Raw genomic sequence first — 12,116 nt, forward strand, 5'->3', positions numbered from 1 at the left:
GACAGACGCATAAAAAACTGACGTCAATTTCTTTTTTACAATAAAAAGACCCCAAAATGGTCAAATGCTGGGAATGAATGTGGGGAAAAAACGCCGTAAACTTGCCTTAAACAAAGATAAATCAAGATTATTCAAAATGACGCGAACATTGCCAATAGCTCTTCTCGCTTTCTATTGGCTACATGTACTTAAAAAAGTCCATAAAATCTCATTGGTTAAAAAGTTCACAATTTGAGACCTGAAAGTTAAACTTAAAAGTTTGCATAAATTAAAATTTTATCCGTCTCTACTATTATTGATGATAAAAATAGGCCAATCAGCGCACGAGATATTAGACAGTTATTGTAAAAATTCACTTCCAAATGATATGCAAGTAATCCATTCAATTTATCATTCTGAGAGGTCTGATTTCTTTCTTCTTTTCTTTCATATAGTAAACGGTAATTACTCGAATTGGGGACCGTACGGCGAGTGTTCAAAATCTTGTGGAGGTGGGGTGAAGACGCGTAACAGGACATGTACCAATCCGTCCCCGGCAAACGGAGGAGAAGACTGCAGTGTCCTTGGACCTGACACTTCTACCATGGAATGCAACATCCAAGGATGTCCAGGCATATATGAGACTGTTTTTAACTTTGTTAAAATTAATCCTAAACTACAAATTGCAAATATATACAAAGTGATATTCATAGATCTCGGAGTAACAACTTCTTTCTTGCAGTAAAAAATTATTTCACCCATTCTTTACTTATTTGATTCACTAGCTTTAGTCAAATATTTATCAAGGCCTAACAGCTGCTAAACTGCCAGTTTCTAGTGCCTTTGACGTCAGTTATTGATGGTGCTCTGTAATTCACAGATAACGTCCGGACTCAACTTTATCTTTGAGCTCGCTAGACCTTTTAAAAGGTATTGTCAATTACCATGCAAGTTTTTTAAAACCTGCATGATGATTAACACTGCACATTTGAAGCAATTTTTGAGCCATTTCTTGAAAACCATAAGTAAATTTTGCTTGCCTTTTGTAAAGCAAACGGGTTTTGACGGGATACTTTTTTAAATTCGAGATGCAAACAATGAATTTGTCGAAGATACCATCAAACTCGTTCCCCTTGACGTAATTGTACAGAAATACAAAATTGGCTCTTTGTCACGCACCTATTATAGTTAACGGAGGTTACACGGATTGGACACCGTATGGCGACTGTTCCAAGACTTGTGGAGGTGGGGTGAAGACGCGAAAACGAACGTGTACTAATCCACCACCGGCAAACGGAGGAAAAAATTGCAGTAGACTGGGACCAGACAGCAGTACCAGCGAATGCAACAAACAGAAGTGCCCAGGTAAGGATATGGACAATATTATCAGCTACATTTGGATCATCTTATCAACGACTTCAAATTCTGGCACCTCCAAAAGAAACTAGACTTCTACATACAAAAAAAGCCTTTCCCACAGTGGCTTCCACAGTGGCTGGGAGATTATTGTGAAGAGCTAGGCTAAAAGCTAGACTCCTGAGCCAGGCTGTAAAACATACCAATAAATATCCTTCGCCCGGTGTGGCAGCGAGAGGATTGCCAGAAGCTACAGTATAGGCTAAGCGCTACGCTAAAAAACATACAAAGAAAGGTCATTTCCCCCAGTATGGCTGGGAAAGCATTGTGAAGAGCTAGGCGTAACCCTAACCCTAACCCTAAAGGAGGCGTCCTGCGCTAGGCTAAAAAACAAACGAAAAGATTATTTGCCCAGTATGGCTTGGAGAGGATCCTAAATAGCTAGGCTACAAGTAAGACTTCTTCGCTAGGGTAAATAATATACAAAATCCGGGCCTCTGCGTAGTGTTCCAGGAAAAACGGTTGTAAAGCATTTTTCTGTATGACTTAAGCTGTTGGGATTTTATTGCTATAAACAAAAGACATCTTAAAATTCCCTGAATTTCATTCACATTTTTCCAATAGACATTTTACCTACCTTTTTTTAAAAAGCTATTTTGTGTTTTATCATTTAATTTTTTTCAACAATGCCTTGATTTTTACTCATTTTTTATTACTATTTTTTTGTATCTTTTCCCTATTTCTATTGCAGTCGGCACCATGGGCATTTAGAAAATATGGCGCTATGTAAATAAAATTATTATTATAAGAACATAGAAACGGACCGTTACAGGTCAACACATTTTTTGTTATTTATACTATCATCCATTTTTGTAGTAAACGGTGGTTATTCAGATTGGGGACCGTACGGTAGATGCTCGAAGACTTGTGGGGGTGGACAACAGACGCGTAAAAGAACGTGTACCAATCCACCACCATCACATGGTGGAGAAGACTGCAGTGCACTGGGACCCGACAGTTCTACCAGGGAATGCAACAATCAGCGGTGTCCAGGTAAAATTGGCGAATAGCAACTGATAAATTCCATAAGGCCTAGGTGACGACCACCGACCCTGTCTCACTCATCCCGCGAAGAAAGTAAGGACGACAATTCCACTGAAGTTAGCACATCTTTGGAGTTTTTAAAGTTAACTGCTGACCACCTACCGGCTTTTAAATTGCATCGCGGGCTCAAAACAGTTTAACTTACTGTAATCATGGCTGGGTGATTCGGAACTGATCCGGTTAAAGCTAACCCAGGATTAAAAGTTAACCGAAGTATAAATTTTTCTTATAAAAATGTTTTTCACTCCTTATGTTCTGTGTAGTTTGAGATTACTCAAATTCAGAAGGCCAAACAACTAAACCTCACTGCCAAGTTAAAGAGAAAACACACAAATCAAAATTCTCGCTTATCCTGGGTTAACTTAATCAGCCTGTGTAAAAACAAGGCCCAGGAGCTCTGCTTTTAGCCTTGGCTAAATCTGTATACTATTTACCGTTATTGAGCCAGATATGACTAGCTTCCCATTGAGTAACACTGCCAAACTGTAAAATTCCAGAACACACACTAAAACATCCATTACTGAAAGAAACCTACCGTGCAACAAGGTGTTTTTCTAGATAACGGTGGGTACGCAAGCTATCGGTAAAAAATGAGCAGTTTTAACAAATTGACGTCAGATTTTATGGGTATGTCCTCTTATTGATGATATATTACGTCATAACATCGTCAAAGTGGCTGTGGAACCATTGCCTGCGGCTCGTGGTTCCGCAGTAAACTTTGAGAATGTTATGACGAAGAGGACAGACGCATAAAAAACTGACGTTAATTTGTTTTTTTACAATAAAAAGACCCCAAAATGGTCAAATGCTGGGAATGAATGTGGGGAAAAAACGCCGTAAACTTGCCTTAAACAAAGATAAATCAAGATTATTCAAAATGACGCGAACATTGCCAATAGCTCTTCTCGCTTTCTATTGGCTACATGTACTTAAAAAAGTCCATAAAATCTCATTGGTTAAAAAGTTCACAATTTGAGACCTGAAAGTTAAAATTTTATTCGTCTGTACTCTTATTGATGATAAAAATAAGCCAATCAGCGCACGTGAAATTAGACAGTTATTTTAATTATTCACTTCCACATAATACGCAAGTAATCCATTGAATTTATCATTCTGAGAGGTCCGATTTGTTTCTTCTTGTCTCGCTTATATAGTAAACGGTAATTACTCGCATTGGAGACCGTACGGCGAGTGTTCAAAATCCTGTGGAGGTGGGGTGAAGAGGCGTAACAGGACATGTACCAATCCGCCCCCGGCAAACGGAGGAGAAGACTGCAGTGTCCTTGGACCTGACACTTCTACCATGGAATGCAACATCCAGGAATGTCCAGGTATAATGGAAATCACTTGAGACTGTTATTAGCTTTGTTCTGTAGTTAATCGTAAACTACAAATTGCAAATAAATACAAGGGGATATTCATAGATCTCGGAGTAACAACTGTAAAAATCTCTTTGTTGGTGCTTTCTAATTCATGGATAGCGTCTGACGTCAAATTTTGGTACTATCTTTGAGTACGATAGATCTTGCAAGGGCATTGTCAATTACCGCGCAGGTATTTTCAGTTACAACGTGCCTGATGATTAAGGACTGCATCGCGTGAAGCAGTTTCTGAGCCATTTCTTGAGCACCATAAGTAAATTCTGCTTACCTTTTGTAAACAGAATAACGTAGGAAAGCCCGAGTCTTAAAATGCTAGCGTTTTGGTCGCCAAAAGTGGCGTCATGGTCCCAGGCGTTCCATGCGTAGACCATGGAAACTGGGGACGAAAAACGCGACATTGCTCAGGTGTTTCTACCTCACGGGCGTAGATTGAGGGTGACTTCCTCTCGGGTTCCTAAACGAAGAAACACTATGTCAACTAAATATGACTTAAAATTTTAAGTTTTGTAACTATTTTATGACTAAAAAGAACTATGTAATTTTGCACTCAGTGGTAGTCGAACCCGGGCCACTGTGCCCTTTCTTACCACTGTACCACCCTGCTGCTAGCTTCCCTGGCACTCCAAAATTTAAACTAGATATAATGAACAGTAATATAAATTAATATAGAGTTACCCTAACATACAAATGAAAGCTAACCGCAAGCAAAATGGAGTGACGTTAACCGCAAGCAAAATGGATTGACGCTAACCGCAAGCAAACCTAACCGTGCTAACCGCAAGCAAGCATGGTAAACATGTACAGCGGTTTATTAACACGTCTACCTTGTATAAGCAACATCCAGGCGTCCAAACCCCATACTCCGCCCGGGCATTATATTTTTCCACATTGCTCGCTCTTCGTAGCCTGCGTAGCAAGCGTTTCCGTGGGGTTTGGAAGCAAAGAAAGACCGAGGAACGGAATTTTCGGTGTTTTTTCTGCGCGGAAAATGAGGCGAGAGCCAAAACAAAGAAAGAGGTGGGTGGGAGAGGGGAAGGAAGGAAACGCTTGCAGACAAACCCCTGGATTTTGAAAACCTCCGTTCGCCAGCGAACGGGGCTCGTGATTGGCTGGGCTAGTCCAATACCATTGACATGTGTCGATCAAAGATATTTTAATACCTTTGAGTGCCAGACAAAAGGGGAAGACGCGTTCGAAGCTTGTTTACAAAACGCTTTAACTTTTCTCGCTGAAAGAGGATTTAGTCGTCAGCTTCGACAGGACGGTAGAAATCCTGTATTGCAATACCGACGCTTTGGTTTTTCGAAGCCTGGACATTATTGCAGAAGCAAGCGCGACACAATTTGCAGCTGTTCCTTTAATTTTAATATCACTTTCTTGAATGCCACATGCGCCAAGGACAAGATAATAAACCGCGGGACAGAAGATTCGCACTACTGCGTGGGAAAACCTAGTGATTTCGTCTGGCCAAGGGAAAGATTATCTTTATTCAGACACTGGTCAAGATTATCGTTATTTTCCCTCTTAGATGTTTGAAGCCCCTCCTGCCCAAATTCCAGAGTTTTCCGAGAAGACTTTCCGTTGTTTGTTTTTGCTACAGGCGATAACATTCGAACCGACTCGCGGATCTGGCGTTTCCGGCAAACGCTTCTTTACTGGAGTTGCCTTTGTGGGAGTTGACTTGCTAATTTTACCTTGTATCGATTCCTGGACGAATGAATACAGTGCTCCAAGATTTCGAATCTTGCGAGCACAAGGATAACTAACGCGACTTGAATACTTCTCACATTTTAACTTTCTGGCAGATTTGTGCTAAAACTTCATCCTTGCAGTCCTTCCTTTTAGACTGATTGAGTAGAAATATAGCTTGATTATAAATTACCAACTTTTATTCATCGAGATTTCTCCGTCCCCACCGTGCACTCGTTGTTTCAGACATATTTTGACAAGTTAAGGTTTATTTTGGTTCAAAGTTTACTTCCGCTACGGAAGGCCGAAGATTTTATTGGTTAATTTATGACAGCCGATGACAGCACGAAATCTCAGTGTGCGCACTCAGGCATGAAAGGCCAAGTGGGCGGTTTTCAAAATCCAGGGGTTTGTCTGCAAGCGTTTCCTTCCTCCCTTCCCCTCCCCCTCCCCCTCCCCCCTCTTTTACTCGCTCCATTTTTCTAAGGCTATGTGTGCCTATCAAGCGTGTCGGGAACTTGGTTTCCCGTGGGACTCTTACTATGATCTATAAAGCTCTCATCCAACCATACTCTCATCCAGCCATACTCTCATCCAACCATACTGTATGGGGCAGCATAGATGTGTGTCATTCTAAGTGACTCCAAAAACTACAAAATAAAGATGCACGTTTCATTACTTTCTCTGACTTAAATATAAGAACTTCCACTTTACTCGGTGACCTCGGGTGGGATTCTTTGGAGCGAAAGCGTTCTAAGCCACTAGCAATTATTCTGTTTAAGGCTCTCCAAAATCCTTCTCTGACTAGTTTAAATATCATTTTTAAGTCTGCATCTCATATTCAGTGTTCACTCACATAATCTGAGAAATTCCAAATACAACCTTTTCGTCCCTAGACCGAATACTGAAGTAGGCTTTAGAAGTTTTCGATATCGCGGTTCTGTTCTTTGAAACAGCTTGCCTTTGAGATACAGCCTACTCTTAGCTCTTTTAAATATTTTATATAATTAAGGTTAAACCACTATGGCTAATGATTATATAGGATAGTTTTTTTAATAGTTTTTAGTATCATTCTGTACAGAAAATTAACTTAGTTACATTAGTAAACACGGTTCGATGGAAAAGCATGTTATATCAAGTGAACCAATGGATAAATAAAGAATACCTACCTATAAATTTGTCGAAGATCCCATCAAACTCGCTCCGAACGTGTACCAATCCACCGCCTTCCAATGGCGGAGAGGACTGCAGTGGACTTGGACCCGACAGCACTGCCACAACTGAAACAAATAATTCAAGTTGAATATAACATTGTTAAGAATCCCAACTGGCCGGAGGCAAACCAGTTGACTATTTACAAGCGTGGCCGAGGATTTGAACTCGGGGCTACCGAGAAACAAATCCAGGGAGTAGTCAAAGCGGGACTCGAACCGGGGCCGGCTGCATAGCGAGTCCGACATCCACAGTTTTGTTATTTATATTATTTTGTTATGTACACTATTATGTATATTGTTATGTATACTGTTTCGTTATTTATACTTTTATCCATTTTCGTAGTGAACGGTGGTTATTCAGATTGGGGACCGTACGGTGAGTGCTCAAAGACTTGTGGTGGTGGAGAACAGACGCGTGAAAGAACGTGTACCAATCCACCGCCTTCCAATGGCGGGGAGGACTGCAGCGGACTGGGACCCGAAAGCACAACCAGGGAATGCAACAATCAGACGTGTCAAGGTGAGACAAAACTTCTTTGGTTTCACATTATGTAATATTTTGACAGGCGGGCATGGGGGCAACTAAGCTTGCCACACTAGACAGCCAATAGCGAGACGATTTCAAATCGTTCATTAACTTTTTCATTTTAGTCTCGTTTCTGAAAAAAAATTCCTTTTTTCAGTAGCTGTTATTGCAATTATCAGACATACAAAAGAGGCAAATTTCGTTCATTTCCAATCGCATTATTTTCACTTTTCTATTACCGATCACTTGAAAGAAGAAAAAAAAATATGTATATCTTATAATTTCTTGTACTTATAGTTTATCAAAGTTTTTAACAAAAATAAAAGCTGTTAGAATAGTTTTGTTTATTTATTTATTTTTTTAATGACAGAAACTCGGAAGCCAGTGCGACGCTACCAAAGCCGAGGACGAGCTCTGGGTGACAACCTGTTCAAATTTAAACGGTTTGGCAAGATGCAAAAGCTAAATCGTAAAATTTGGAGACCTCTACCACACAAGGGGAGAGTTCAAGTGGAATAAGGAACCATTATATTCAACTCTTTCACTAGTTGAACATTTTCTACTTTCAGTCTGTTCAATGCTTTTCCTGAAGAATGGCGCAAACTATTAAAAACAAATAAAAACTCTATCTCCTCAAAAACTGATTTCAATTTACGTATTGAAGGGAAAAAAGTCAATTTCCAAAATCTTCAATCGAAGTCTTATATGACAGTTTTGCTTTTAAGATATCCAGTATATTAACAGCGCAAAATAAATATAACGAAGCTTTCAGCACGCACACATCCCAGTTAGACTGGGAAAAGATATATCTACTGCCCTTCAAAACAACATTGGATACTAAATTAAGAGAATTCCTATATAGAATATTAAACAGGATCTTGTACTCACAAGATGGGGTTTAAGTTTAAAGAAAAAGATACTCTTTTATGCGATTTTTGTGAAAAGGAGTTGGAGACCACAGAGCATCTTTTAGTGTACAAAAGTGTGTATGTTTTGAGATGATTTAAAGGTTGTTCTTAATTCTTTAAATATAACTGTTAGGTTTGATATCAAGGATGTTCTTTTTTGGGATTTTAGATACCTAACGGTTTATATAACAGTTCTAGTCAACAACATCCTACTTGAAGGTAAATATTTTATTTACCGCCGTAAATTAAATAAGGGCTCTTTATGTTTAAGACTGTTAGCCGATAAATTTAAAAAAGAAAACTTTTCAAACCGAACGTTCTATCGCGAGTAAAAACAACAAAATCCATTTCCGGATCCACGATAAAAAATGGAAACCTTTACTACCTTTAAAACAACAGTAGCTGTTATCTGAAACCTCGTTTTTTTAAGACTCCCTTAATTACTCTTTATTTTATTTAAGTTGAATAAGTTATGTAATCCTTGTAGTGTAGTGCAGTGAAGTTTTCTTTGTAGTTTGTAATTAACGTAATTGTTGTAAATTACGTATCGACCTGCACGTTCTTTTACTATCTCGTCGTCGCAATTGGCTTTTGTCCGAACATCAATTTCCTCTAACGATCTTCTCTTCTTTGATGGCCTTGGAGGTGGCTTAGCAGGCCAATCCTTGCATAAAATTTGCGAGGGCAGAGGGGGCACGGGAGGGTAGGCGGGGGACGAGGGGCTGCGAGGCAGCGTTTTTGTTCTTCATGCTTCTTTACGGCTTTGCGTCTCCATTCCGCTTCAAACATGGTAGTCCCGGTGAAAATAGACTGTCGCCAGCCGGATCGATTTATAAGTTATGCACTACACCAGTAAAAGAAAAAAACAAATAAAATACAAAAAAATATGGGCAATGCATGACTACAGCCAACAAAAAAAGGAGTCATGGTGCACGTGTTTGGTTCAGATGACACCAGATGCTGGACTGGCCAGAATGCTGCAAGTTCTTAAGGTATTTGTGGAACTGCTACAGGGAGGTGCGGCTCCACTAAAGGCGGTTTGTCTTATGGGTTCTTGGCATCAGAAACTGTGCTTGTTTACCAAAAGTAAGGAGGTAAATTAATGGGGCTACATGCCTTTTGTTTTGCAAACTATGAGTGTTGGCGAGTCGGACTGGAGCACCTTGAGAAAATGGAGGGGGGGCTAGGAACCCTTCAAAACAACATAATTCATTTTCAAATACACTTATAATCTATCATGTTTAAACAAAGGAAATCACAACCGTGGAGGCGTTTTAATTTCTAGTCTTAATTAGCATGGATTTGCACAATTTTTTTTCTCCGTTCTCTCCTTAGTTTTAGCTTTGAGCTTATTTCCAAGCACCTAGAATTTCATCATATGGAGCATATGGAAAATTTATAGAGAAGACGAACGACATTTCCTGTGCAGTCCCGTCCTTACTATTCTGATGTTCCTAACACTGTTACTTTTTTCATTTGAGTGTGCACAATTAGTTATTTAAGCTAAATACTCCTATACTTACGAATAAAGTTAACTCATTCATTCTCTCTAAGTTGACTGGGAACCTATTGGTTGCTACAGCAACGGGTCCCCTAGGGATGCTTTCCCTTTCCCGAGATTATTTGACGAAAAAGTTAGTGCTAAAGGCCCTGATGCAATTTTCAACATACTGCAAGGGGAAAGCTGAAGCGCTTGGCTACAAGTGTTTTTTTGAGCAAGCAATAAGAGTTGCTGGTCAGGAGATGACGCCAAGAATGCTTGTAAGAAGTACGGGGAGTCCAAACTGTGCGAGTTTAGTAACAGGACCGCAATGGTTCGGGAAAGACGGTCAACGGAGAAGCACACATCTTCATTCATGCCAACCTTCTTCTCGTAAAAGTAAGTTCTTAAAGTTTAAATAATGCCATACGCACTATAAGAGGCCGGTTGATGATCCCGGTGAATGGAGTAGCGTGGTTCTATGTTGTGTACCTGTTACTCTCACGTTGACTCTCTGCTACTGGGATATATTGTCGTACCTGCGAATTGTCAAGGCAACCAAAAAAAATGCCGGGAATTAGCTTGCTATGGATTAGGATCCCGTCCCGAGTAAAGACACAGAACTCCTACACGGATGGGCCAGGCCATCTCGTTACCCAATTCCAACGACTGTAGCTTACTCTCCTTTAACTTGACAGCCGTTATATTTACAGATAAACCGTAAGGTCTCCATTTTTGGCTACTCGTGCTTTGCCCTTGGACCATGAATAGAAGAAAATTCGGGAGGGAATTATACTTCACAGTAAGTACTTTGGATCGGGTAACAGCTCTCGCAAGGTCTCACATGAACGACTCAATACCTTTTGAGAGAAGATCTCTCTCCATTGTACGCCTTGCTCACAACTATATTAACTCATATATTATTTTTGGAAGGAATGTTTTGTTGCTTACCCCTCTCCCTCAAAGCCCACCAGCCTCCCATCCTTCCACAGCCCCACCATCATCAAACAAAAACAAGAAACCTACACTGCAGGCTATGTTGCAAGCGATTATCAGGCAACATTAAACTCTCCCAATTACCTCTTTACACAAGCCAGACGAGCTCGGCCCAGTAGCATTCTTAGGGTGGGAGCCTTTGGAGGAAAAGTTATAGTGGTCGTTGTCACACCATTTCGGGGGTTGAGATAGAAAATTATCACGCTAGTGTTATCTGAATTCTATTTTGGGGGTATAAGCCTGAACAAACATTATATGTGTGTTACCCGTCAAGAAAGAAGATACTCAACGCAATGTTCTAAAAGCATTTTAACAGAATGAGACAAATCGAGAAAAAATCCACTGATTTTTTTTGTTTATAGTTGACATCAAGAGTAATGAGAAAGGGCATAAAAAAGCTAACGAAATTAATGAAGGTGTTGTTTCATTAAAATGTGTGTGCAAACAGTCTCACAAGAATGCGAGGAACAATTTAAAATTTTTTAAAGTAACCGAATTACACCTGTGTTTTATTACTACACTCCCGTGCTGGTGGGGTAGGTGAGGAGTAGACAGGAGGAACTCTCCTGTAAAAAGGTGGACAATATAGATAGAGGGAACCGTCGAAAATTTTAAACAGGACCTCGCTCACGGTACTAGCTGGATCTTGTTTGATTTAAAATCATTTATTAGAATGGCAATTATTTCTTTTGCAGATTCTTTTCCTTGGGCTGGACTTGCAATAGTAGTTCTCGCCTTAATCAGAGGTTAAGGTTAAAAAATAGGTCAAGTCTGCATACGAGACAAGTGGTCCATCGGGCTGGAGCTAATCCCGGCTTCCATAACATGAAGCGACTAGGAGTATTTCCACTCCCCCCTGCATGGTATAGTAGTCCATCGCAGGGCTACCCCGTAGCATTGAGTTCGCCGGTACCAATTTCTGTACCTGGGTGGAGAGAAGCACTGTGAGAGTGAAGTGTCTTACCCAAGAACACAACGAAATGTCCCCGGCTAGGGCTCGAACCCGGACCGCTCGACCGGAGACGAGCGCAGTAGCCATGAGGCCGCCGCCCTTCCTGCGAGGCAAGATAAGAATCCTGAAATTGCTGAAACACTGATCTGTTCACGCATAAAGGTAATTTCAAAATTCGTACATAGCTATCGGCGCACCAGCCCTAGTCAAGCAACATACAATAAAACCGGTAAAGATGATTCTCACGAAACCATGAAACGGATAAGACAAGATAAAAACTGAAGTGGAATTTTCTTGAAGTACGTGTGGGTAGGAACAAGGACTGAATATTGGAGAGGCCATGACAACCTTTCCAGACCTAGTTGAAGTTAGGACAAATTCTAAATTCAATGGCAATAAGGCCGTAGCCAGAAAAATGAGGAATGAATGAGGCAATGTTGTGACAAAAAAATTGACTGAGGCAATGTCCATCGTTAAATTCTCTTCGTAGGTATTTAGAGTGTTTATGATGATTAGAAGCGAGAAAACCG

At 40.3% G+C, this 12,116-nt stretch overlaps 1 protein-coding gene and 1 long non-coding RNA gene across 2 annotated transcripts; both read left to right on the top strand.

Moving 5' to 3' along the window:
• Nucleotides 1-3,638: 3,638 nt before the first annotated feature.
• LOC145491307 (ectin-like) lies at nt 3,639-8,198 on the top strand. The gene is made up of 3 exons (XM_081470477.1): nt 3,639-3,770; nt 7,068-7,244; nt 7,621-8,198. The coding sequence occupies exons 1-3, from the start codon at nt 3,743-3,745 to the stop codon at nt 7,767-7,769; spliced, it is 354 nt and encodes a 117-aa protein (XP_081326603.1). The 5' UTR covers nt 3,639-3,742; the 3' UTR covers nt 7,770-8,198.
• A 3,314-nt stretch (nt 8,199-11,512) lies between these two features.
• Nucleotides 11,513-12,113, top strand: LOC145491324 (uncharacterized). The gene is made up of 2 exons (XR_014049811.1): nt 11,513-11,616; nt 11,657-12,113. It is a non-coding gene; the product is annotated as an uncharacterized LOC145491324 (long non-coding RNA).
• The last annotated feature ends 3 nt before the right edge of the window (nt 12,114-12,116 follow it).

Source organism: Orbicella franksi, chromosome 6 (assembly GCF_964199315.1).
Source record: "Orbicella franksi chromosome 6, jaOrbFran1.1, whole genome shotgun sequence".
Taxonomy (NCBI): domain Eukaryota; kingdom Metazoa; phylum Cnidaria; class Anthozoa; order Scleractinia; family Merulinidae; genus Orbicella; species Orbicella franksi.